The 27,822-nt window shown below is 48.0% G+C and overlaps 2 protein-coding genes across 2 annotated transcripts in view; both read left to right on the forward strand.

Annotated features, from left to right (window-relative positions):
• Positions 1-8,276, forward strand: part of CLSPN (claspin) — a 32,802-nt gene extending 24,526 nt beyond the window's left edge. Inside the window, 9 exon segments of the mRNA XM_047727688.1 lie at positions 1,433-1,508; positions 1,757-1,860; positions 4,131-4,295; positions 4,387-4,508; positions 4,733-4,860; positions 5,395-5,497; positions 6,074-6,156; positions 6,406-6,567; positions 6,879-8,276. Of these exon segments, the coding sequence (XP_047583644.1) occupies positions 1,433-1,508; positions 1,757-1,860; positions 4,131-4,295; positions 4,387-4,508; positions 4,733-4,860; positions 5,395-5,497; positions 6,074-6,156; positions 6,406-6,567; positions 6,879-6,989 (1,054 nt within the window). The 3' untranslated portion in view covers positions 6,990-8,276.
• Positions 8,277-22,883: 14,607 nt separating this feature from the next.
• On the forward strand, positions 22,884-27,599 carry C4H1orf216 (chromosome 4 C1orf216 homolog). Its single transcript, XM_047728412.1, is given in 4 exon segments — positions 22,884-23,082; positions 25,284-25,634; positions 25,637-25,976; positions 26,498-27,599. Coding segments are annotated over 2 exon segments (684 nt in total). The 5' UTR covers positions 22,884-23,082; positions 25,284-25,288; the 3' UTR covers positions 25,975-25,976; positions 26,498-27,599.
• Positions 27,600-27,822: the final 223 nt, after the last annotated feature.

Consider the following 27,822-nt stretch of genomic DNA (forward strand, 5'->3'; position numbering starts at 1 on the left):
ATGAAAAGGTGGACACATCCCAAGTGACGAAACAAAATGTGGTGGACACACACACGATTATTCAGCCTTAAAAAGAAAGGAAATTCTGACACATGTGACAACACGGATGAGCCTTGAGGACATTATGCTAGGTGAAATAAGCCAGTCCCCAAAATACAAGTGCTGTAGGATTCCACTTACATGAGATACTGAGAGTAGTCAAATTCCTAGAGACAGAAAGTACAAGGGTAGTTGCCAGAAGCTGAGGGGAGGGAAGAGGGGGAACCTGTTGTTTAAAGGGTAGAGAGTTTTGGGGCACCTGGGTGGCTCAGTCAGTTAAGCGTCCGACTCCTGATTTCAGCTTGTGTCATGGTCTCAGGGTTTTGAGATCAAATCCCATGCTAGGCTCTGCATGGGGCATTGTGCTTGTGATACATGTATTTTGTTTGTTTGTGTCCTAGGCAAAGAACTTGATTAAATTAACATTGCTTCAAACTTTGTTCCCAGACTTCTTCAGCTTAATTCACTCCAAAGAATGAATTGTGTATAAGCAAAATCTGAAAAGAGCTTCAGTGTCCAAGGGGCTTGGGCTTAAAAATATTAGAGATCTAGATTTTATCAGATCCATGAACAAAATTTTAAAAAGCTGTCATAATATAAAATAGCAGCTCCCGGTAACTTCTTCAAGTTTTATCTTCTTGAGAAGTTGACTCCATTCCATTTTCTTCATTCTTGGAAGCTTCATCCAAATTCTCCACAAGAATTAGAACTTCATCATCATCGTTCTCTCTGGTAGCAAGTGGGGCTTTTCCATTCACAGGTTGTGTGGACAGAGTTTCGGCCAGTCTTAAACTAGTCAGACAGTCTGCACCAAGCTGGTTTAAGACAGCCGGTAGCGTTTCTGTCAGCTGCTTTGTCTCAGCATGGCCTGGAATGGTGAAAGTGTGCACCGCCAATGATGCCTGAACTTTGGGGTTGTTAGGGTGGGTCACTGTTCTTCTTGGTGAACATACGCACTCCTTCAGTACCAGAGATAATTGTTTATCCCTAACTTCTTTAAGGAGAACCGTAGTTTTTTATCATCTGCTATAGCCATTCTATAAACCACCTTCTTTCGGCAAGCAGTTCCTTTCCCACCAATGCACACTTGTGCTTTGCCATTTGGCAAGTTTTTCCCGGTTCATGAGAGTGTCTTTCATCTTGTTGGAGCGGAAATGAGACCGAGTTGGAGAATAGGGTTGGCACTCAGGGGGTCTCGGGCAGGGCAGCTGAGATGAGGTACCTTATGTGTATTTTATCATAATTAAAATTTTTTTAAAGGCAAGGCATCTTTGTTTCCTGTTTCTTGAAGAGATTGTTGGTGCCAATAAAATACTTTCAGTTTCTAAGTTGACTGAATCCTTGTAGTTTGCTTTCAACAACTTACTTATTGATTTCTTGATTTGCATTTTAGGGAAGAAGAAGGTGAAGAGGAGGAATTTGGAGACTTTCGGCTTGTCCCAAATGATAATGAGCTTGATAGTGATGAGGTGAGTTTGAAGCAAACAGAGTAATCCTAACCGATTTCCAGGTGTGGCTGCTGTTTGTCTTTTTCCTAGTCTGAATTGTTGAGAATTCTGAGTTTGGCATATTATCTGAAGCCATTTCCTAGAATGAGATGTTTGAGCAGAAGTTTATAAATCCTGTTTTAGTTGAGGACTAAAGTTAGGCAGAACAGAGTTAAGCAGAACAAGTTTTGTTCTGCTAACCCCATGTGTGATACTCTGCATTTTTTCAGGACGAACGCAGTAACTCTGATAATGAAGATCTGGCACTGGGAGACCGTGAAGATGGTGATGAGGAAGAGCTCCTGAAGCAGTCTGAGAAGCTGAGAAGGCAAATGTAGGTGTTAGGGCCATTCCTTCCACTGCTAGAGAAAGTTCTCCTAATGGTTAAGTTGTAGCTTGCTATTGTTTTACCTAAGTCTGCTGGTTTTGTTGCTTTTTGTGGTTAACACAGATGAAATAAACCCCATTCTCATGCTATCTCTTGAGTGTTCAAAGATGGTATGTACTCTTAAGTGAGTTCTATACTAAATATCTCTAGTTCCTTCAGCTATTTCTCATATAACGTTGCTTCCCAACTCCTCATGTCCTGGATATTCTCTTTATCCTCAGGTGTGGTTGGACTCCAGCTGTAGGTAGCAATATAACCACATCCTTGTTCTGGGCTCATATGACTTAAAAAATAACCAACGATCGTAAGAGCAGAGTCACTGTAGATCCTGAGGATTTAGAAGACGACGAAAATTCCTTGTCTAGGACTAGGGTCTTTTTTCCTATGAATTACTGTCATTTCAGGTTTTCCTCATCCTGGTCTTGGGCAAATGACCTCCTGTTCATTTTTGGGTTTTTTTTTTTTTTATGTTTTTTTCTGCTCATGAAAGTAAACCATTTATTTTAGAATATTTAAAAGAAGATAGGAAGCTACAAATAAAAGCTTATCTGTGCTCATCATCCAAATATTTAATGAATGTGTAGATGGTAGCTTGCTCCATAACCATTTTATGCATATATTTTCATATAGTTGAGATCTGTGCCTTTTTTTTTTTTTTTTTTTTTTTTTTTGTATGTACACTTTTGCGTCTTGCTTCTTTCTTACTTGGGATATCCATAAGCATTTTCCTGTGATGTTACAGTTTTATAAAGACCATTTTAATAGGTATTCAGTATTATATTGTACATGAATGACTTTTGGAATTCACATATAGGATATCATATTGATCCCTACTAGCTCTATATTATTGTCTCTAACCCATCATTCTATTCTATTAAGATCAGTTTGGGGCTTTAATTTGTCACTTGTCAAATTAACTCTTGGGCACCTGGGTGGCTCAGTGGCTTAAGCCTCTGCCTTCAGCTCCGGTTGTGGTCCCGGGGTCCTGGGATTGAGTCCCGTATTGGGCTCTCTGCTCAGCAGGGAGCCTGCTTCCCCCTCTCTCTCTGTCTGCCTCTCTGTTTACTTGTGATCTCTGTCTGTCAAATAAATAAAATCTTTAAAAAAAAATTAACTATCTCTTGCAGGTTTGGGTCATCTATAGATTTTTCTAGGGTAGTGGTTCTTAAACCTTATTTAACAGCAGAGTCCTCTGTCCAAATGAAATCTTAGGAAGAATGACAGCTAAAAGTTGAACAGCTCCAAGTGGGTATATGGGAAGATCAGAGAACTCAGCTGGTAGCCCTTGAAGGAATTCCCCAGGAACCCTGAGATTTAGAGGAATTCAGCTTTAAAATAATCACATAAGTCTGGGACACCTGGGTGGCTCAGTTGGTTAAGCTGCTGCCTTCGGTTCAGGACATGATCCCAGGGTCCTAGGATCGAGTCCCACATCGGGCTCCTGGCTCAGCAGGGAGTCTGCTTCTCTCTGCCTCTGCCTGCTGCTCTGCCTGCTTGTGTTCTCCATCCTCTCTCTCTCTCTGACAAATAAATATATAAATAAAATCTTGAAAAAAAAAAATAACATAAGTCTTTGATAAAGATCAGCCTTCCGAAAGCCATCAGACTTCTGCCACTCACAGCCATAGATGACAGGACTTTGAACTCAGAGCGACAGCAGACTTGTTCTCAGTAGGAACTGAGGTCACAAAAACTAACTAATAGTGGTTTTACTCACCAGTAACTCTGAGCCTCAGTCATGCCTCTAACTTGGGGGTCAAGATGTAGCTGTAAGGGATCCCAGGCTATTATGTTTCTGTACCATACCATCTCTAACCTGTCTCCCAACACTGGTGAGCTTAAATACAGAACAGAATGATCTGAACCTGCCAGCGGGCATGTCCCAAATGTATAAAGGAGATCGGGAGTTCCGGCTTTAAAGAACCTCATTGAATACAGGCTCTACTACTTCCCAGCTGTGTGACTTTGGGTAATTTATTTACTCTCTCGGTCTCAGTTCATTCAACTGTAAATTGAAGGGAATAATAGTCCTCCCCTTAAGATAATGCCATGATGCCTGGAAAGCACAATTATTGGCATCCAGTGTGTATTAAATGACAGACTTTATCTTCAAAATATATTATTAAAATTTAAGTGGCTCTATGTTCTGCTTTTCTCACTCCATCCTTAGTCTGTGTATATTTGTTGCGTTTCTGATCTTCACAATTCTTTTCTAGGAGATTGAAGAAATACCTGGAGGATGAGGCAGAGGTGTCGGGGAGTGACGTGGGAAGTGAAGATGAGTATGATGGGGAAGAGCTGGACGAATATGAACAGGAGGAAATTGATGAAGTGCTTCCTTCTGATGAGGAGCTGCAGAATCAGATCAAGAAAATACACATGTCAGTATCCCAACAGGCCCTTTTGCGTGATGGGATGTTTCTATGACCAGCCAGAGTGGTCCTGGTTTTGAATGCTGTACTTTTCCTGCAGGAAAACGATGTTGGATGATGATAAGCGACAGCTACGTTTATACCAAGAGAGGTACCTTGCTGATGGGGATCTGCATAGTGACGGTCCTGGCCGAATGAGGAAATTCCGATGGAAAAACATAGGTATCTTGGTCATTGCTTTCAGAAACAAATGGTACAGCGACCGTGTTTGTCCACTTTAAGATGGCGAGTGGAAATCCAAACTGCAATAGACCCGGCTGTCACCATGACTTTGAGTTAGTGAGTGGGGAAAGGTTGTGCCAATGTATGAGGAACAATGAGTACCTTGTGTCTGTCCGGGCACCTTCTCCTAGGAGAATGCTGACAGCCTTGACTCTTTGCTTTAGATGATGCTTCCCAGATGGACTTGTTCCACAGAGACTCTGATGATGATCAGATCGAGGAGCAGCTTGACGAGACAGAAGCCCGTTGGAGGAAGGAGCGAATTGAACGAGAGCAGTGGCTTCGGGACCAGGTAGAAAATCTGCACGAAAGTCCTCTGTTCTGGGGCGCCTGGGTGGCTCAGTGGGTTAAAGCCTCTGCCTTCGGCTCAGGTCATGATCCCAGGGTCCTGGGATTGAGCCCCACATCGGGCTCCCTGCTCAGTGGGGAGTCTGCTTCCCCCTCTCTCTCTCTGCTTACCCTTCTGCCTACTTGCGATCTGTCAAATAAATAAATAAAATCTTTAAAAAAAAAAAAAAAAGTCCTCTGTTCTGTCCCTAGTTTATGAATAAGAGAGTACCCACTCACCTCACTTGTCAGGATAGTCTCAAAACCTTGGGCAATTTATTGCTGTCCCTTTTAATCCAGTTTTCTTTTGCTCTTTGAGAAGATGACCATGAGTGGTTCAATTCATGTTTGTCCAGTACCGATTTTTTTTTGTGTACAGCAACAAAGGTTGCAAAAAGGAAAACAAATGATATCCCAGGTACCTTAGCTTCCCAGTCCAGGCTATGCTAACTATTTGGTGGCAGGGTAGCCTTCTGTTAATGCTGATTTTTATTTTCAGGCACAGCAGGGAAAAATTGCAGCCGAAGAAGAAGACATTGGGGAAGACAGTCAGTTTATGATGCTAGCCAAGAAGGTTACAGCCAAAGCACTACAGAAAAATGGTGAGCTATTGGCTGTCCTCAGGTTCCAGCCCCCTGGATTGTTTGTGCTGGAGCCTTGAAGTGACTCCAGCCTTAGGGATTCTTGTGGCTTAGGCATGGGCCTGTGTCTAACATTGTCTTAAAGAGGCCCTCCAAGATGGGAAAGGGTAGTGTTCTTGGATCTTAGACTACTGGGCAGTGGACATTGTACTTGTGAGTATATGTAGCTGGTTTGACTTCATCTTCTAAGGCCTCTCAGAGCAAGAATTCTGCCTTCTTTATTTAGTTGCCCAGTATCGTGTTAGAGGTGGACTTTGAACCCAGATATATCTAATTCCAGAATGAGGCTCTAAAACACTATTCTGTACTCTTACCATGCTTGTTTTTGCTTATTACTGTCAACTATTTATCAATGTTCAAGTTGGTTGTCTGTCTTCCTGCTGCTCCTTACTATAGTTTCAAGTCACTGTTATAAAATAATCTAAGTTCTTAAGCTTTAGTTTACTGGTCTAGTTACAGGCTTCTTAACTTGTTTAGATTTAAAGGTCATTCTATCCAGGTTTGCCCAGAACAAGCCTCTCTGTGTTGTCTTTTCAGCCAATCGCGCTGTGGTTATGCAAGAACCAAAGTCTTTACTCAGAAATCCTTTTGAATCCATCAGTCCGGAAAGTGCCCACCAGGTTGGTTGGGGAGTTCATGATCTGCAAGGTTCTACAGGCCCAGATCAGGCTAAGGGAGTACTCTGTCATTAGCAGAGGGAGGTGGCTGCAGGAAATGGAAGTAGATGTCAAAGGAGTCTGCTCTTTCTTTTCTACTTGAGTGGGGTAGGAATATGTCCCCTCAAGACGAGGGGGAGGCAGGGAGGGACTGGCTTCTCATTCTTCCCTTGGCACTTGGGATCTGATGCCAACCAACTCTTCTCTCTTTAGCCGAAGACAGGCTCACTGCTAAACCAGCCCAAAGCTGTGCTTCAGAAACTGGCTGCCCTCTCTGAAGTGAACCCCAGTGCACCCCGAAATTTAAGAAACTTTGTCTTCCATACACTTTCTCCTGCCAAGGCTGAGGCAGCGAAGGAATCGTCTAAGCCTCAGGTAGGGAATTTGAGAACTGATTTGGTGGCTGTCCAGAGTGAGATTGATGGATGATTGATATTTAAGTAAAAAAAATATAGATATTTCTGGCTTAAAGGCTTACACTGTGGTGTTAATCTTGTACTCCCCACTGAAGTACAAGAGGACTGCTACCCGCAGTAGGTCATCAGCTTTGAAACTTTCCCGGAAAGTTTATATTTCTCTTTTTCCTAAACATCCATGATTTAACTCTGTGTTCCTTAAGAGCTAACTGAAGGTAAGGACTTGTATGAGGGTCTTGAGCTGGTCCTGACTCTTTCTCTGCTCTCTAGGTAAGGAGAAGGACTCCATCCTTAATGACATCCCCTTCACCTAAGCGCCTCAAAACAGATGATAGCACTTCAGGATTGAAGCAAAGCATCTTTAGATACTTGGAAAGCTAACATCATCAAGGGTGCTGGCACCTTTGCTGAGACTGCTTTGAGAAGTTCCTGGCGTTGAAGATTGGAATTGATGCTCACGTAGATGATCTCCACTCCCCTCCCTCCTTTGTAATCAGCGCATTAAGATTACAGACAGAGATTCCAATTCTTTCCACTGCATCGCTCTGGGCATCTTTCTCCTTTCCTAGTATTATTTCCTGGGTTGGCCACTAATCTTAATTCTGCAGTGTTTACAACATTAACCCATGGCTGCTTGGGTGAAGGCTCACTTCCTCCATTGTATATTTGGCATTTTAGCCTAGCAGACTCTTAGGTTGATAGCTCTTTGTGAAATGGGTGGTTGGAGGAGGAGGAGGAAAAAGTGTGGCATTACGGAAAATTCCAGAAAACAGTGAATGTTGATACCAGAAGGAATCCTTCACACCCTAAGATGTGCACAGTGACCTGGACTCAGTAAAAGAGACCTTCTTGGAGGACCTTGGAACCCGCTGATGGGCTGTTATATTTATCTTGCCCCTTCTGTTTTCCCATATGCCTCTTCCCAAGGCAGCCTCAACTTGCCGATTAACTTTTGCTTCCCTTATGGTAAGGACGCAAATTGGTACCCAAGTCAGAAAGACATTGACCCTTGTTTTCTGGATTATGAGGATGAAGATAAAGGGTTGCACACACCCGGTGTCTGTCCACACATGGGACAGAGAGAGCTGTCTCCTCCAGGAGCTACATTCTCAACATGGAACAGTGTTGCTCAAGGACCTCCCTTCTCATCCTGGCAAAAAGACATATAACCATTATTTATTGCACACAACGGGGTTTATTACATTGCTCTGACCAGAGGACAACCCTTCATTGCTATTTAGAGAGAAAACCACTATCAAGTTTATAATCAAAATATTGTTGAAGAGAATGGTCCCCCACTCCCAATTTTCCCTGAACAATCAGGCTCTCAGAATTCTAGACAGATTTTTTTCTCCCCCCTCAAAACTGAGTGTCACTACTACTTTGGAAAAACATTCCATGTGAATATGGCGGTTTCACTGTCAGCAGCTGGACTTAAGAAATTGGATGAATTGTGCCAGTTTGTTACAGGCAGATGGGGAACACCAATTTAATTGCTGGAGTTAGGTTTTCTACATAGGTTTTCTACAGTTGTTTCTAATATACAAGATGCTGACCTTGACATGTATATTTGTAATCTTGTAATGGGGAAAATGTATATAAAGATGTTTTAATATGTATGTAGCATTTCAATAAAACTCAATGCCTGAAGGCAGGGTTTGCCCTCCAGATTGGGTGCTTGTTCTTAGGTCAGTGCCTGTCTTATGCTCAGAAGCATCGTTTTCAGGCCTCTTCCCTCCCAGGGGAGCCCCCTGGGTCTAAAGAGAGAAAGACCCCTGCAGTTGCCCCTCCTGGCCTCTCTGTTCTGGTGAATCAATCACATTAACCTTCCAAGTGGTTTGGGTTCAGTGCAGGTGAGGAGAATTTACACAAATGGTACCTGGAATTAAAGCTCTTTGATTGGCAGCCTGAGGTCCAACGTGAGGGCTAATGCACCCACCCCCTAGCCCTCTAAACAGGGCCCCAGGCAGGCAGCCTTCGCCATGCAAAAGAGCTGGGAAGGAGGGCCAGCTATTTCTCCCCTCTTGCTTTCCCAGATCCTTTTTGGAGGGAGAAAAGAAGAGGGTTGGAATTGATCACTGAGGATGAGAAAAGCAGTGCAAAAGATGGCCAGGGAGCCACTGGTTTCTGTCTTAGGCTCTGGAAAGAAAGCACTCTTTGGAGAAAGTGAAGATGGGTCTTCAGCTCTGGATCCCTTTTTCCCCATGCTGGTCTAGCTGTCATAGGGCAAGCCAAGCCTTGACCTTGCTGACAGGATTGGAGAGTTGCCTCCAGACCCAGAGGCCTGTGCCCCAAACACTAAGCCATCACCTTCAGCAATGTATTCATGAATCAGGCCCCAGGGCCCACTGCCACAACGGCTCCTACTGGGACTCCGCCCCTGCTAGCTTGGACTCCTCCCTGGAGGTTAAAGAGCCTGTGTGTCTGTGAGAGAGATACATTCAGTGTCGGCCCTCTCACCTCCTGGTTCTACACAGTGGGGTAGGACACATGGTTTTACTTCATGCGAACAGGTCTCTGATCTCGTTAATTCGGTCCACAGTTGTACAAACTATACACCGTTCTAGGGGTAGTGCTTAAAGCGTCAGATTCTGTTCACCAAAGCGCCATGGGGACAAGCCGCTCAGCCCTCTTGCAATCCCTCATCTCAACTGCTTCTCCACAAACTGCCCTTTGAGAATTTCTAATGGTCCAGACTGAACATCCATGGTCCTTATGTCCTGTACTTGTTTAATAACTCCTGGGGCTTTCTGTCTTGACTTGTTCACCTAAGGATAGGGGAGCATATTTCTGGGAGGAGTGTCACGCTATCATTCACATCATACTCGAGACAGCATTCTATCTTCTACCTTGTATTCTTTTTTTAAATTTTTCATAAAGACTTCATTTTTAAGTAATCTCTACAGCCACTGTGGGGCTTGAACTTACAACCCTGAGATCAGGAGTAGCTTCCTCTACTGAGTCGACACCCCTCTCCTTATTCCTTGACTTGCGGCCTGGAATGTAGTGCTGCCTAGTAAAGGTTGAATGAAAAAAGCCACACCTTTCAGAGCCTCCATTTATAGCTATAAAATGAGGATCGTCATTCATGCCTGTCCCGGAGTTGCTGTGAGGCATAAGTTGGAAAATGAACATGAATGCGTTATGTCAGGTGTTTCTCTACAAGCATAAGAAATCACCACTGTCTCAACTGTATCACGTTTTGTGGACAGCTTCTTAAAAGGCCCGTTGTCTCATAGGCATCTCAAATGTGTGATGTTAAAAAGCATCTTAAAAATGTGATCTTCCCCATGGCACCTGGCTGGCTCAGTCAGTGGAGTGAGCAACTCTTGATCTTGGGGTCATGAATTCAAGCCTCATGTTGGGCCCAGAGCTTTTTATTTACTTTTTTTTTTAAGATTTTATTTATTTATTTGACAGAGAGATCACAAGTAGGCAGAGCAGCAGGCAGAGAGAGAGGAAGGGAAGCAGGCCTCCGGCTGAGCAGAGAGCCCAATGTGGGGCTCTATCCCAGGACCCTGGGATCATGACCTGAGCCGAAGGCAGTTGCTTAACCCAATGAGCCACCCGGGTGCCCCTGGCCCAGAGCTTTTCTAAAAAAAAAAAAAAATATATATATATATATATATATATATATATATATATACACATATATATATGATCTTCCTTCCTTCTAAAAACCTGTTCTTCCTCAAGTGTTTCTCATTTCAGTAAAAAGTACCTCATATACCCAGTCATTCAGTCTGGAAACCTGAAGGGCATAATTTTTTTTTTTTAAGTTATGAGGATTTTTTTTTTTTTTAAAGATTTTATTTATTTGTCAGAGAGAGAGGAGAGCGAGCGAGCACAGGCAGACAGAATGGCAGGCAGAGGCAGAGGGAGAAGCAGGCTCCCCGCCAAACAAGGAGCCCGATGTGGGACTCGATCCCAGGACGCTGGGATCATGACCTGAGCCGAAGGCAGCCGCCTAACCAACTGAGCCACCCAGGCATCCCTAAGTTATGAGGATCTTATTTCATTTTATCATTCCTTCAAATCTGAGTCTAAAGGATTTTCTTTTTTGTTATAATTGACATATAATGTTATATTAAGGTATACATTATAATGATTTGGTATTTACATATATTGTGAAATGATCGCCTCAGTAAGTCTAGTTAATTAGCATCTGTGACCACACAGGGTTACTTAGGCATTTTTTTCTCATGATAAGAACTTTTATGATCTACTGTCTTGGCGACTCTGTAGTATGCTATACCATATTATTAATTACATTCACCATGCTGTAGAGTACATCTCCATGACTTAGTTAATTTATAAGACCATTCTGTCTTTTCAAAATATTTTTCTTTATATTTTCTTTTTTTTTTTAAGTATTTCTTTTATATTTTAAGCCCAATGCGGGGCTTGAACTCACAGCCCTGAGATCAAGACCTGAGCTGAAATCATGAATTAGATGCTTAACCAACTGAGCCACCAAGGTGCCCCAAAGATTTTATTTTTAAATAATCTCTACACCTAACATGGGGCTTGAACTCACAAGCCCAGGATCAAGAGTTGCCCACTATACCCACTGAGTCTCCAGGTGCTTCTGTAAGGGCATCGACCCCTCCTTCCTTACGTCCATAATCAAACACTCTGAGACCAGTTATTTTGACTTCTACGTTGCATTCAGCTGTCTTGCCATTCCATAGCCAGTGCCCTAATCCAAGTTTCCTTAATTTCCTGCCAGCGGTCTGTGGCAGCCTCCTGAGCTCTCCTCTCCTAAAATATTTTAGCTTGCCTTCCATCTAATCTATGTACAGCAGCCAGAGGGTGACTTTTGTATAAACATAAACTGGAGAATGCCACTCCCTCATATGAAACCTTTCAGTGTCTTGAGTGCCTGGATGACTCAGTTGGTTAAGTGCCTGCCTTCAGCTCAGGTCATGATCTCAGGGTCTTGGGATCAAGTCCCAAGTAGGTTTGCTGCTCAATAGGGAGCTACTTCTCTCTCTCCCTTTGCTGCTCCCCCCCATTTGTGTTTGCTCTCTCTCTGTCAAATAAATAAAATCTTAAAAAAAAAATAAAGATTCTCTCCTCTCTCTGCCCCTCCTCCCTCTAAAAAATAAAAAAATAAAACCTTTCATTGTTTCCATTGCACTCAGAATGAAGTTCAAACTCTTCATGACCTACAAGGCCCTCCATTATATAGCTCTGCCTCCCAACCTCCTGTCCACTCTCCTTCCACATTACACTTAACCTCAGAGTTTTCCACAGTGTTCTTCCCTTTTCCTGGCATGCCTTTCTCTCCACTCTCCTTTTTTGTCTGGCTAGTGTATAATTCTCCAGATGTTAGCTTAAATTGAACTTCCTCTGAGAAGCCTTCCATTACCACCCCTTTCTAAATGTGCTTACCTCTGTTAGTTTCCTTTTCTTTTGCATCTTTTATCACAATTTAAAAAAAAACCATTTTACTTATTTACTTGAAAGAGAGAGAGAGAGCACAGAAGGAGAGGGAGAAGCAGACCCCTGCTGAGCAGGAAACCCAATGAAGGACTCAATCCCAGGACCCTGAGATCATGGCCTGAGCTGAAGGCAGACGCTCAACTGACTAAGCCACCCAGGCACCCCCTTTTGTCACAGTTTGCCACCTTAAATGTTTGTGTAGGTCTGTCTTCCCTGTTAGACTAAATTCTGTAAAAGCAGAGACCATATCTGTTTTGTTAAAAAAATATAAAGAAAGGGGCTCCTGGCTGGCTCAGTCCATAGAGTGTGTGATTCTTGATCTCAGGGTTGTGAGTTTGAGCCCAATGTTGGGTATAGAAATTGCTTTAAAAAAATCTTTTTAAAAATGTAAAAAAAAAAAAAAAAAGAAAGAAAGAAAAAGCATAGGTATCACCATACCCAGCACATAGACTCATTCAATAAGTACTTCCTGGGGCGCCTGGGTGGTTCAGTGGGTTAAGCCACTGCCTTCGGCTCAGGTCATGATCCCGGGGTCCTGGGATCGAGCCCCGCATTGGGCTCTCTGCTCAGCAGGGAGCCTGCTTCCTCCTCTCTCTCTGCCTGCCTCTCTGCCTGCTTGTGATCTCTCTCTGTCAAATAAATAAATAAAATCTTAAAAAAAAAAATAAGTACTTCCTGAGCAAAGACTGATTTAAAGCCTGGAAGAGCTAATGGGGAGAAGCTTGGAGCTGAACTGCTTATAAAGTAGCTTCCTAGTGTGGGATAGAATATTGGCGGTGGCTGAAGCCTTAAATCCTTATTCTGCAACTTACAAGGGGCATGACCTTGAATAAGTCATTCTCTGAACTTCTTTCCTCAACTGGAAATGAGGCCTGTGTGAAATGACTGGGTTTAGCTCACAGGGTTGTGTTGGGATCAGAGGCACAAAATTAATCTGAAATGATAGACAGAAGAGGCTGCACTGATGGCTACTAGCCCGCTGCTGAGGACAGGCTGGGGGTCAGGCTTCATAGGGCTCTGGCTGAGTGGGGAGGAGAAGCCAAGCCTAGCCAGAGCCAGCAGCCCATGGCCCATGAACTGGTCGTGTGCTGGGACCTGTGGGAGGGGTTGGGATGAGCGCTGGCTGTGTACCGGACTCTCGCAGCAAGCTGAGGAGATCAGCACGACTTTGTGGATGGTTGGGGTCACCTCTGTACCTTTGGGGACCCCGGTACCAGACCTCTATCCCTAGTAGCTGTCTCATCTGTCTGTACTATCCACGTCCTTCCCATCCCCTCTTTTTGTCCTCTCTTCTCTCACCTTAAAGGTTTTCATTTTCAGTGTATTGATCTAGTTCTTCCCTGTGGTGGGATACATAATGGGAAAAAGGGGTTTGAAGTAGCTCAGCCTCAGGGTGTTTGGAAGAAACTCTGGGGCTGAACGCCTGGGTTCTTTCCCTTTATTTTAAAAAGCTCCATGGTCTGGTATTCTTGATGGCTGGTGGGTGAGGCGTGTGGGGGTGAAGGGGAGGCCCCCAGCTCTCGACTTGGGGAATCACAGGGCCGAGTCTAAGGGGTGGAAAATGCTAGGGAAGGGTTGGGAGTGAGTCATGGTGTATGTTTTTCAGCCCCTGTCTTTCTCTCAGAGGCTGATGGAAGGAAAAAAGCCAACTGCCCACCCCTCTGTTTGTCTTGTCTAATTTAACTTATGTTATTTATCAAAAAGACAGGTTATTTGGAAAGCCAGATGGACCCAGGCAAAAATCATCTGGGTTTTCCAAACGTGAAAAATTAGGTTCTGGGGGCCCAGGAGGAAAGGCGTGTGTGGTGTATGTGCATACATGTGAACGTGTGTGTGTGTGTGTGTGTGGTTGGGAGGGGTGAGGAATATTGAGAGTACTTTATGTCTTTCTGCAGTCAGACCCAGAAGTTGCTTGACATCCAAGCTTCCTCCTGACACACATACGTGCCTCTTTTTCCTTCAAGTTCTTTACGATTAGAATCTAAATGACAAAACTAAATCTTTATGTTGGTGGCAGGGAGACTTAACTGGCCAAAGATGAGAATGGGTCAGGGCTATAATGGAACAGCGGCTGACAGATTCCTCTATCTGTCCAGCCCTCACCTCCTGCAGTCAATCGGGTTATGAGAGCTACAGAGTACAGAAAGGTTTTGGAGCAGAATCCTCCACCTAAGGGCGCCTGGGTGTCTTAGTCGTTAAGCGTCTGGCTTCAGCTCAGGTCATGATCCCAGGGTTCTGGTATCAAGTCCTGCATGGGGCTCCCTGCTTGGCAGGAAGCCTACTTCTCCCTCTCCCACTGTGTCTCTCTCTGTCAAATAAGTAAATAAAATCTTTAAAAAAAGAAAAAGAAAAAAGAAACCTCCATCTCTTATCCCTTCAGGGCTCTCCCCAAATGATCAGGCAGTTAAGGAAATTAGGTATTGGAGGTAGAACTCACCCTTTCATGGACTTTCTAATGACCAGATGACCAAAGAGCAGCAGGGATGAAGAGTGGTCTCTCCCTTTATCCAGAGAAGAAGCCAGTTCTGTAGCTACAACGAGGAATTTTATTTATTTCTTTTTAAGATATCTATTTGTCAGAGAGAGAGAGAGAGAGAGAGAGCGCGAGCGCGAGAGCGAGCGAGCATAAACAAGGGAACAGCAGGCAGAGGGAAAAGCAGACTCTGTTGAGCAGGGAGCCTGACACGGGACTCGATCCCAAGGCCCTGGGATTACGACTTGAGCTGAAAGCGGACGCTTAACCAACTGAGCCACCCAGGTGCCCCACAATCAGGAATTTTAAAGCCCAAGCTTCTGTAGAAAGGAATGAAAGTCAGAGGCCATGGAGGCATGACTCTTGGCAGTGATCTAGGAAATATTCTGGCTAAAAGCAGAGAGAAAAGCCACCTCTCTCCATACAGGCACGCGCACACACAGAACAGAGAGGACACCCCTTTGGGGCCCGAAAGACCTTTGACAGCAGCAACAGCACTTGTCCCATTGTGTCATTTTTTTTTTAAAGATTTTATTTATTTGTCAGAGAGAGAGGGAGAGAGAGCGAGCACAGGCAGACAGAATGGCAGGCAGAGGCAGAGGGAGAAGCAGGCTCCCCGCCAAGCAAGGAGCCAGATGTGGGACTCGATCCCAGGACACTGGGATCATGACCTGAGCCAAAGGCAGCTGCCCAACCAACTGAGCCACCCAGGCGTCCCCCATTGTGTCATTTTTAAAGTGTCATTGCACAGCAAAAGCCACTTAGTAACTTCATCTCATGTGACTAATTTAATACCAGCCACACAGTTGTGAGGATTAAATAAGAAAAACATCGGTAAAGTGTCTCCCTCCAGACCTGGCACACAGTAAACCCCAGTGAGTGTTTGTTGAATGAATGGATCCACGAGTTCGAGCATTAAGACTCCCTTAACCATTTCCCAAGATCAGTTGCTTGAATAACAGATTTAGAGGCTGCCCCCATTGAGCCTGGAGCCTGAGGCGGGATTGAACTGTGCTGCTCCTGTAACACATGTTTGATGAGTATCTGTGAGGTAAGGGGTCGAAAGGAATGTGCTGTCCCATCCCACTTCAAGAAAGACCTTGTTAGCCCAGTTTTGGGGAACACTTTCTGCAGACAGCGTTCAGTGGTCAGCCCCTTGAAGGACTGCCTTTGCAGCAGAGAACCCCTTGCCTGAGGTCATGCCCCTTTCCAGCATGGCCTTCATGCAGTGACAGGAGTATGAAGGGCTGGCTGTCTCTGCTCATTTGGGGACAAATTTGAAGGACCATCCAACCTTTAGAGTTCCCTGAGGTGTTGACTGAGGCCGTCGGGGCCTGAATGGCAGTTGGGCTTCTGTCCCCTCTCTTCCACAGATGTTGATCCTAAGGGCACTTCTTTTTTTTCTTTTTTTAAGATTTTATTTATTTATTTGACAGACAGAGATCACAAGTGGGCAGAGAAGCAGGCAGAGAGGGAGGAGGAACCAGGCTCCCTGCTGAGCAGAGAGCCTGATGTGGGGCTCGATCCCAGGACCCTGGGAACATGACCTGAGCCCAAGGCAGAGGCTTTAACCCACTGAGCCACCCAGGCGCCCCTCAAGGGCACTTCTTAACGAGTGTTCCATATGCTAAACTGCCTCAGCATCTGCTTCCTGGGGTTTCCTCGTCCTGGTGACCAAGGCTTTAGAACAGAAAAGGAAACAGACTTTGCAGTTTCCAGCAAGTTTCCGGCGTTGGAGGTGTTGAGACTATCTTTTTTGCCCACCAGAGGGCAGCAGCAGCATAGCAACCTGCCCTCCTGGGCTCAGAGAAGTGGGCTGGGGGACTTCTCCCTCTGACTTCCCACCACTAATGTGCAGTATTAGGCAGGATCACCTTCCTTCATGCGTCTACCCTCCTGTCTCAGGGAAGAAAACTTTTTTGGAACTTTCAAGGCCTTTAATTTTTGCAGTCTCAAAACCACCCCCTTCCTGTCCCAGCACCAAAAGCCAATCTGTTTTCCTGCTGCAATTCCCTTCCCCCTCCTGAGCTGGGCAACTTCCTTGCCCAGGATCTCCCATCTCTCCGCATTTAACACCCACATAGATTTGTTTTCTGTGTGACAGGGTAATTATGAGCTTGGGGCCAGGAGGCCCAGGGGCCAGTCTAAGGATGGTCACTTCAATCTGGTTCTCCCTGTTCTGCTAACATTATTGATTTTTAGTTTTATTTATTATTATGTTTTCTTCTTCTTCTTTTTTTTTTTAATCTGGCTCTGGTGACATGAGGTGTGGAGGCTAGGAAGCAAAAACAAATTTATTCTTGTCACAATTTAGCTTCTCGAAACCTCCTACCCACCCAACATTTTTAAAAATATATATATTTTTAATTTTAAGTACAATCTGCCCCCAATGTGGGGCTCGAACTCGTGACCCCAAGATCAAGAGTTGCATGCTCTACCTTCAGTCAGGTGCCCCCTCAAAAATATTTTTTTTAATCTACTGGTGTTAGTATCTCTACTTACCTGTCTTCCTTCTCTCCCCTAATTCCCAACATTCTCCCTAAGATCGTTCTGAGGAATCAGAGGCAGATGTGGCTGGAGGATGGGGGCTAGAAGTGTGGACAACAAATAGGATACCTTCTGTTAGCAAGACTTTAGTGCATGCCCTTTATCAGCAGGCCATCTCCAGGCTGAACTCCCAAACCCTGCTTTTTTGGGCAGCCCTTCCCCTGGGGCAGTCCTGAGAAGGGTCAAGCTATGTGCCTTTTTTTTTTTCCTGCCTCAGTTTCTCTGGCTGTGAAATGGGTTTGAGAAAAACTGACCAGGAAGATTTTAGAGAGAGTGAGGTTTGAGATTGGGTGGAGCGAGTTCACAGAGCAAGCCCGCCTGACCTGCAGGCTACTCAAGGCATCCCTTACCTTGTCACGCACTCTACTTGCTGCTGGCCGAGAAGAGAAGGGCTGCCTGGAGGCAACGCATTACAAGTGGGAGGGGGCGCTCTGAGCTGCTTCATTGCCTCCGGAATCAGCTGAGGTCAGGGGCGATTTGTGGGGCCACGTTCCCCCGTCCCCCCACCCCCCGCCCCGCCTGTTTTTTCTGTGTGTGCCAGGAGAATGAATAAATCATTGTTCGGGGGTGGGATGCAGCTGCCGGGCTCCTCCCCTCGGCACATGCCCCTACTCCCGCTACTCCATTGAGGGCTGCTGGAGCAGAGCGGTTTATACACCCAGCTCCCCAAATCCTATTGAGGCCTCCCCTTCTGCACGAGCCACCGGCTCCAAGCCCATTCAGCTAGGCCCTTTGTGCTGGGGGTTAAGTGGTTACATGTGGGGGGCACCCAGAAAGGACCTGTCAGACCCTGAAGGCTGTGCTGATACCGTGCCCTCCTACTGAGAATGGGGTGAGTGGAGGAGAGGTGGGCGGCCAGAGGGTTCGGAGGGGGAGGGCGCATGGGGATTACGGAGCCCACGGAGGCAGCTGGTAGGAAGGGGGTGGGACAGGCAGGCACTGCCTTCTCCCAGTCCTCCTTCCCATCAGCTTCTCTAGCCCGCTCCCTCTGTTGTGGACTCTAGGATTTCCCACAGCCTCCGGACCTCGGATTTGCCTTTCTGGTCTCACGGTGGGAGAGATGTTTGGAAGAGGCCATTTACCACTTAGGTACATTAAGAGAGTTTACACTACCGTTCATTCCCCCAGCAGCTCCAAAACACCCCTCAGTTTCTCCTTGCCCCTTTGCGGGGGAGCAAGGGTGGTGAGTGGAGGGATGCATCTCCTGGTGTATTTGTAACTGTGCCCCATCCGAGCTTTAAAAGCTTCCTGGGAGCCTCCTCAGGAACCATTTAGGGTGGAGGGTTCCAGCAGAAGATGAGATCTCGGTCTGGGTATACTGCGTAGATTTTGTTGGGAGAAAAAAAATAAGATTCCAAGGCTTAGGGGGAAAAAAAAAAGATTAAAACTTCTGATTTGAGGGTGCCTGGGTGCTCAGTGGGTTAAGCCTCTGCTTTGGGCTCAGGTCATGATCTCAGGCTCCTGGGATCGAGTCCCGCATAGGGCTCTCTGCTCAGCGGGGAGCCTGCTTCCCCGCCCCACCCCTACTTGGGATTTCTCTCTCTGTGTGTCACATAAATAAATAAAATCTTAACAACAACAACTTCTGATTTGAGGGGTGCCTGGGTGGCTTTGTGGGTTAAAGCCTCTGCCAGGGTCCTGGGATGGAGCCCTGCATCCGTCTCTCTGCTCAGCAGGAAGCTTGCTTCCCTTCCTCTCTCTCTGCCTGCCTTTCTGCCTACTTGTGATCTCTGTCGAATAAATAAAATCCTAAAAACAAACAAACAAAAAACAACTTCTGATTTGATGGCGCTCCCCTCATTTTACAGCCGAGAAAACAGCCATATTGGGGGTGGGGAATGGACGTGTCTTACCTAAAGTGATCGCACAGCAATTTCTTGAGAGAAGAGAGCAACACTTTACCTTTAAAGGGCAGCGGAGAAATGGATGAACAAAACAACTAGGTCATCAGCTCCGTAGGCCTTCTTTCCCAGGATGAGCTAATTCTGGGGGATGATTTTCCTTCTCATCCCCCTTAAGGACCCTCTGGGACACCAGAGGTCTTTCAGGGCTGTGTCTAGTGCTGGGAGTCCAAGGAACCATGTTCACAATTACAGTGTTATTTAACCATGTTCAAGGCACAGTACCGTTATTTAATCTGGAAAGTTTGAAATGCTTTGATTTGCCTAAATTCCCAAAGCCATGTGGGGAAGCTGGCAGATGCCGTGAGCTTTAAGAGAAGAGAAGCGGGGTAGCAATAGAGTTGGCCCTCCAGGGGCACAACTGTGCTTTGTTCTGATGAGAAGCTTTGGGGAGTGCTCAGGTTTTCTCTGCTGCCCGCAGGATGAGGCTCAGGCTCCTTGAAATGGTGGTCAAGGCCTTTCACAGCCAGGCCAACTTCACCCTCTAACCTCATCTCCTACCTTCATTTCCTCTCAAGTCCCGGTCACCTGGGCCACAGTCTGAGCATACACATGGCATATAATCTCCTTGGCCTTCCCCCACTTTCTCTTGGGGAGCTTCTATTCATCCTTTAAAGCGTGGCTCAAATATCCTCTCTGGGACGCTAGAGAGTTCCTTACTCTCTTTGTACTCATTACTTTTGCCTCGTAGCTCTGTTGTAGGGCCTGCCACCCTGTTCGGCCCACTTTTTTCTATTTCCCTTTCTAAACAGGGAGTCGCACGAGGCCCTGATTCTGCCCTGAATCCCCAACACAGCCCGTGACTCAAGGTGAGCCCTCTGCTGGGTGTGAGGGAGTGAGGGAAGGGACAGGAAGGGGCAAAGTCTTGAGGCGGAAACACCTTGATCCTACCCCTCATCCCTTTCTTCCTGGGAGGACTGATGCTGAGAAGTTCTCCACCTGAAGAGGAACTCATGCCTGTCCTATTTCCTGGCATAGAAATACCTCTCCTTTCCCTTGTCTCCTCGCCTGACACTCTAGGCCCTTAGGACCTGGGTCTGGCTACTCACTGCTAGCCTCTCTTAGTTCTGACATCTGTCTGTCTGCCAGGACATCTGTCTCCTGTTCCAGGCTGGCCTAGTCGGGCTGCTACTGGCCCTCTCTGATTCCTATGTCCTTGCCAATTACATCCCTGAAATCTATGCAGGTAGGTGGACACTTTACCGCTCTACCTGGAATGACTGGTTCCTTGGCATTCTAACTGGAATCTCTGGTGAATGAACCACAGACATCCATATATCTGCTTTTCTGTGATCATGTGGGCATGGATACCGCGGCCTTCCTGGGGTTTTTTTGTTCTCAAGGCTCTGGGCTTTTGAAAATTATGGCATGCCCAGGACCACTGTCTGAGCACTCACTGCACTGATTAGCCAGGGCTGGAAGATCCCACACAACTTTACCCTTGACTAAGAGAAGAGAGGCTGCAATCTAACACCCTTGGACTTCCTGTGCCTTCTCCCAGATGATGCTATTTAGAAACAACTAGCTTAACCGGACAATAGAGAGAGTTATTGATGACACAGCTACCCCAGGTGGTGGGCTGCCCCGCAGAGCACCATAGAGGCTCCAAGTCAACAGTCAGCATAGAATTGGGATCTGCAGCCAGAATACACAGTAAGAGGCAGAGGTAGGCGTAGCATGTTACGTGATTGCACGTGACACTTTCTCCAAGACTTTGCTTCCTGTCTCTGCCATTCTAACCTCTACAGGTCAGGAGGTTTCGGAGTCTGGGGAGGAATGTTTCATTCCTCCCCAGAGGGAACACTTTGATGATTCCACTGCATCTCAAAGGAGGTCACCATGTAAGCTGGGTTGATAATGGCTACCGTGGGGAAACAGAGTTGCTCTCCTTAATGAGGGCTGAGAGATATATGAGAAAGACCCTTGGGTCACCACCTTGTGCTCTTGTATTAATCAGGATTATTTGATTACCGGTGAAGGAAATTCCACTCAAGTTAGGCTTGGCAACATAGGGGCCTTATTGGAAGATAGAGAAAGGCCTCAGGAAGCAGGGACCAGAACGTTGCCAGGACTTCCGTCTTTTGTCTCTGCTTCCGTGCACAAGCATCATTTTCTCCTGCTATAAAACTGACTCCCACTTGGCAGGGAATGTGATTGCTGCAGCCTGTCCATCTATCTTCCCTGCTTTGCCTTCCTTTATTTCAGAAAGTCCCAGAGAAGGATGCTAACTCCCCTGGAGTGGGGTTCCCATCTGGGAATATATCAGGCTCCCATTTGGCCCACACAGTTAGATCTGGGAGAGATGGAGTCCACGGGAGCGGGGTGTAAGGGGAGGAGAAGCTCTGGGCCCACAGAACCACTAACTATCTGACATAGCTGTAGGGCGCAGGAAGATCGGCAGAACTCGAGACCACATGGGCTCAGGGTGGCTTAGGAGGATCTGGGGTCACGTCATTTGATCACTTGGCTAAAGGCAAGAGGAACTTGAGTGATGTAAGGAAAAAGGGAGGATAGTTGACCTGATGTAGCAATGGGGCTCTGAGGTCTTAAAAAAATAGCAAAAGATGGGAGGGGAAGCAGAAAGAGATGAGGAAAGACAAGAGTATTTTTACAATGTATTGATCCAAAGATAAATTTATATCAGTTTTTTTTTTTAGATTTATTTATTTATTTGACACAGAGAGAAACCACAGCGAGAGAGGAATAGAGGCAGCGGGAGTGGAGAGAAGCAGACTCCCCGCGGAGCAGGGCCCGATGAGGGGCTTGATCCCAGGGACCCTGGGAACATGACCTGAGCCTAAGGCAACCTCTGCTTAACGACTGAGCCACCCAGCCACCCAGTTTTATTTTGTTTTTGATGGGGGAAGAACGTGAAGAAGGTTGTAGCCAGTTGCTTGCTTTACTCAGGAAAGTGAGGGGGTATGGAAGGGATCTCCTAGAATCTCAGTGGGGGCCCTGAAGGCTCAATTTGCCCAGTCTCCTTTCTAGGGCTTCCTTAGGCAAGAAGTTAATTTAAGAAGCCGTAACTTCCCTAACACCAGCCAGTGCTTTCTTATCATTAGAGTCAGAATCAGCTCCCAATCCATTCTCTTATTGCAAACCGAGGCCCACCCCTTCACAATTTCGTCCTAGAAAGAAGGAGTGAGGGGTCAGGCTTTAGTAAGCAGGAACTGAGAAGAGCTCACTGCACAGACACCATGGAGAGGTTCTCCGCCCTGCGGAGAGGAAGGTGCCAGGGCTTAGGCGTGGTACAGGAGCCCCAATCCTGTCCCAGAGCAGATTTTCTTTCTTCTCTTAAAACATAGCTTTCATTAAGTGACTTTAATGAAATAAGCACAAAATAAATATATCATTTTCAAACTGCGACAGATCAATGAAGGAAAGAACGAAGTGCCCTGGATAACTAAAGGGGAAACGAATCTGGTCTAGGAGTCAGAGAAGAAGGTTATCCGAGAAGAGAGCTGGAACATGAGTAAGTGGAGAATGGGAACAGAGTTTCAGGTACGGGAACAGTGTGTGCAGATAGTCGTTGTGGCATAAAGGATCGTGAGGCCTAATTGCAGAGACGGAGGGCAGAGGATGAAGCTGGGTAGGTAGACAGACGGGTGGCTCAGAACCCTGTGGCTGCCTGCCTCGGGATTACCCCGAAAAAGGGAAGCCATTCGAAAGGCTTTAAGCAGGAGGCAGGTGACAGGATCAATTTTCATTTTGAAAATGTCACTGTATTGCAGTGATGCAAAGCGATCTGAGGGACCCAGTGGATGCCAGTTAGAAGATAAACCCTCACCCGGCAGGCCTCGGTCAAGGCTGCAGGAGGCGGGGAGTCGGTTCGGGCACTCGGGCTGCGGGAGCCACCAGCTCCGCAGAACCCCCGAACCGGCCCACGTGAGCCCGGCCGCCCCGCCCCGCCGCGCTGACGCCGCCCGACTCCGGAGTCCGGGCCTGGGGCTGGCCGCTCCGCGCGGGAACCCCGCACCCCACGCCCGCCCGCGGGGCTGCCCAGGCCAGCGAAGGACCCCCCCTCCCCCCACCCGCCCCGAGGGACGAGATCCCGCCACCGGGTCCGCGGGAGCAGAGCCAACCGCGCCGGGGCGGGCGCGTCCAGGCCGTGAGTCGGGCGGGGAGGGGAGGGGAGGGGTGCCGGTCCAGGTCTGGGGGGCGGGGTGGGGGGTGGGTGTCGCAGCCTCCGCCTGGCTGCCTCCTATGGGGAGCTTAGGGAAGGATGGTCTCTATCCTCTGTCTCCTGGGGAGGTCCTGTCCCTCAGAGCTAGGCAGGAAGGGAGGCCGCCTCCCCGACCCTTACTGAGCCAAGCGCCGCCCCCTCCACCCCATCCCGCGACCCCGGCAGACTTGCAGATTAGCTTGGGGGAAGCCTGATGTCGGGGTGTCTGGGTTCCCATTTCACCATCTCAGAGAACCCCGTGAGCCTCAGTGCCGCAACCACCGCATCTCTGCTTGCCTTGTGGCTCCGCCCAGCTTAGGAAAAAGAGAAAACATTTGGGCCGGCGAGGATCTCCAAGATAGCTTAGAGGGATGGGAGCATATAGGTCACTAAGGGACTCCGGGACTTTTGTCCACTACTGGACGTAGGGAGGGTCCCAGCTACCTACAAATACCTCTTCAGTGTATGCTGTATTTCCACTATCTCTTGCTCTCACCGATCCTCTATTTTTCTAATCCTAGCAATATGCAGTCAGTAGAATCCTCTTGTCCATTCAAACCCTAATTTTGGTAGAAGTGGTTAGTGGGGAGGGAGGAATGCTGTGATAGGCCCTCCCTCTGGGGCCTCAGGATGGAGCAAGCTACGGCCCTGCACGAGATAGTAGTTGCAGAGGGAAGGGGGCAAGGTCAGGAGAGAGGCTTGTCAGTGGGGTGTGGGCGGAGGGCATGGAGGCGCTCCCTGGGGCAGAGGAGGAAACTGAAGCCAGCTCTTCCAGCCCTGGGCAGCCAGCAGTAACCTCCTGCTACTGCTGGTTCCCTCTTTCTGAGCACAGACAGCCCACTGCAGTCCCCCTCCTGTGTTCACTCCCTCAGCATCTGTGTACAGTGACACCTGCTTAGTGCCAGGCTGAGTGCTGGCTCTGGAGATAGGACAGAGGAGATACAGAACTCCAGAATTAGTCACGTACAAGTTGCTAGCACAAGATAGTCCAAAAACAAAACAAACCCCCAAACGACTGCATAGAAACATTTATTGACCATCAACTCCGTTCCAGGGACAAGGAACAAATACGGACAAAGCCATGTATACCAGTGCAGTTGGGGACCCAGGGAAGCCATGGTTAACTGTGCTTATTGATGTTTGCTGGGGCAGGCAGGGTTGGTTATCAGGAAGGCCTCAGCGAGGAGGAGAGTTGAGAGCTGGAGGTGAGAGCTGGGTTTGGGGTTTGTTCAGAAAGGAATTTGCTGGGAGAACAGAGGAGCTTAGAGGTGAGGGGAAGGGGAGGGTGTGTGTGTTGGGGAAGGGAATTGTGTGAAGTGAATGATGGCATATTTTGAGGTTTCTGAGCAGTTTGGGGGGTAGTGAGAGGGCCAGAGTGGAAGAGGGCCAGTCTGGAGGGGTGAGCAGGGGCCAGCTGGAGCACAACCTTGTGGGCCATGTGGAGGTTCAGCAGTTTAGAGAGAGCACCCGGGGCTGTGACAAGTCAAGTTTACTTTTTTAACTGGAGGCCGGGAGATCAGTGAGAAGGCTGTGGCCGTCGGTACTCCAGGGAAGAAATGGCGTGAACCGAGTGAAAGTGAAGGTTGATGGCTGTGCATACACGCACAGGGTTTCATGAGGAAGATTTGTCAGCACATGGTGGCCGGTGAGATGGGGGAAGGAAGCTGGCGAGGAGTCAGGGCTGCTTGCAGGTTTCTGACTGGAGTGACTGAATGGGTAGGGGGCCATTTCGCTGAGCACACTGGGGAGGGAGAGCTGGCTTGGACGTGTAGAATTCGGGGAGCCTGTGGTTGGTTGCAGAGTTGGACAGCAGTCGTATCTGGGCTGGAGACACATCTGAGTCACCAACACCTGATGGTTCTTGAAGCTACCGTAGAGGATGGGGTCCTTTGAGGAAACAGGCATAGAGTGATATAGACAGGCAGAGAGAAGACAGGCTGCCTCAGAGGGCTGAGAAAACCCTACGCGGGAAGGACACTGAATTAACAGAGAGGGAGGAGGAGAACCACAAAGGGAGGTGTTACCAGAGGGAAAGGGACTGAGACTGCCTTGCCCCTGCCCTAGGTTGCCATGACTTGGACACCCCCCTCCCCCGCCCCTGGAACCCCTGTCCTGCTCTAACTCATTCTTCTGCTTCCTTTTTACAGACCAAATGTTCACCATCCAGCCAGGGCTAGCTGAGGGGGGCCAGTTCCCAGGGGGCCCACCGGGAGTATGTCAGCCAGAGTTCCAACCAGACAACAACTCTAACTTCATGGCAAGTGTCATAGACGCCAATGAGAATTGGCATGGGATGCCTGGCCATGTGGAGCCCATACCGATGAGGAGCTCCTCTGAGTTGCCCTCTGACAACCAGGCCTTCCAGGACCCCGGACTCCCTAAGGGGGAGGTGCGCAGCCCCCCAGAAGGGGCAGAAATCCCTGGAGCTAAGCTTGAGAAGCTGGGCTGCGCCAGCGCGGTCTGCTCCCCGCTGGAGGACAACGGCTATGCCAGCAGCTCCCAAGCACCGATGGCTCCAGCAGCAGTCCTGAGCCGGCCTGTGGGACCCCCCGAGGCCTGGGCCCTGCAAATCCCCTTCTGCCCTCGGTGGCCCGGGCTGTGCAGCAGCTGCAGGCCCAGGAGCGCTACAAAGAGCAGGAGAAGGAGAAGCACCATGCGCACCTAGTGATGTACCGCCGGCTGACCCTGTTGCAGTGGATACGGGGCCTGCAGCACCAGCTGGTAGACCAGCAGGCCCGCCTGCAGGAGAGCTTCGACACCATCCTGGACAACCGGAAGGAGCTGATCCGCTGTCTCCAACAGAGGGCAGCCCCCTCTGGGCCCCAGGAGCAGGGCTAAGGGTGTGTTTCTGCCAGGGTGCAGGGGTGTATGTCCAGATTTGTGCGCATGTGTGTGCTTGTGCTCAAGGAAGTACGTGATTATTTGCTGGAATGAGTGCAGGCAAGCAAATGTGAGTGTGTGCGCCGACCTGCAGGCAGATGCGTCCGGGCATGGACCCTGTGTGTGCACGCCAGCTAACTTGGGTGCAGGCCTCTGCAGGGTGTGTGGAGCATGTAGAGGAGAGGGAGTGAGTTGTGTATGTGTGCATGAACAGGTAGCCGGCAATGTGCGTATGTGTGCACGAGGGAGGATATATATACAGAAGGTGTGTGTGCATATGCGTGAGTTTGAGGTCGTGGGAGGTGTATATGGAATGTGTCTTTGTGTGTGCAGGTGCAGGCATGGGAAGTGTGTATCAGGGGCACGTGTATTTGCAGGCAGACTCACAAGCAGGTGTATGCAAATACATATGCAGCTGTTTATGTGGGGGTATCCACACCCTGTGTTACCCGATGCCAACCGTAGCCTTCTTTCCTCGCAGGGTCCCATTGCTCCGGAGAGAGGGCTAGCCTGCAGTATTTATCTGAGGGTTGTGGCTGATCCAGTCCCCTGAGATTTCCCAGGCCGGCTCTCCACCCTCTCCCCATCCCTCCTCTCAGACTTCACTCTGCTAAGGCTATTGTCCCTGATGGTGGATTTTCTATGGGAAGTATGGTGGCTGCTCTGGCCTGCTGTGGCTTTTTGGCCACAGTTCTGCCAGGGCACCTGGTAGAGAATTAGTGTGAGGGAGGGGAGCCAGGGGTGGTGATCAACACTGTGGCAGGGATGGAGGCAGGTGGGATCAGAGAAGAAGATAAAGGGCTGTCTCACTTGAACTCTGCCTTGGGGCACATGGGAGATGGGGATGGGGGAGAAGAGAGCCCAGAACCCTGTGAAGAAAAGGAGAAAGGGAATTCTAAAATACCACTTTGAAACAAAGCACACTTCTCCACGGCAGAGGAGCTGTTGCAGACCATATTGATTTAAGCTTCTGATGAAAGTGAATGTGTGCTTACTCGCTTGCAAGGAATGGATGAGGTGTTCCAAGACTGCTGGGGAAAAAAAAATCTCACTTTCTTCTTTGTGCCTCTACTTGCTGTGCCTCTCTGGCTTTAGCGACACTGGATGTTAAATTAGGTTGGTCTGTTTTCCTGAAATCAGGCTGTCTGGGCCCAGAGGAGCCATAGTTGACTTTCCAGGAGGAGCAGGGGGCGATGTCAGCCTATAACCCTGTCTGTCACTGCATGGTCCTTTTGTTGGGGGTTGACAGGCTCCAGCAGAGGCTCTGTGACATGGAGAGTGGGTGAATTCTGGGGAGAACCAAGAACTACAGGAGCCAAGCTCTCTGCTTTGCTTTTGGGAGCCATGAGGATACAAGGTCTTGGTGGGTGAGCAGTGGCATGACGCCAAGTCTCCTTATCTTCAAAATGGGGGTGCTCTTCCTATCTCTAAAGTGTTCTATCCCTGACAGGTGGGTGGGTGAAGGGCATAGGAAGTAAGGTTGAAGTGATGGTCCTGGGGACTTTTGTGTCTAGCCCTTGCATGTTGAGTATGAACCAGGCCTCTGGGCCAAGCCAAGTAATAAACTGGGGCAGAGAAATGCATTTCTTGAGTTTGTGTTTCTATTCTACCCATTGTCTGGTGGTCTCTTTTCCACACCGTGTGAGCTGCCCTTTTGAGCAGAGTTCTGGGCTGAGAGCTAGGGGACAGATGGGAGAGAAAGTCACTGGGGGAGGAGAAATTCAGCCTGCTGTGGCTCTTGGGGGTGACAAGAAGTTCTCCCTCGGGCCTCTTGGTCTGAGAGGGGAGACTTGGCCGCAGCCCGAG

Source organism: Lutra lutra, chromosome 4 (genome assembly GCF_902655055.1).
Source record: "Lutra lutra chromosome 4, mLutLut1.2, whole genome shotgun sequence".
Taxonomy (NCBI): domain Eukaryota; kingdom Metazoa; phylum Chordata; class Mammalia; order Carnivora; family Mustelidae; genus Lutra; species Lutra lutra.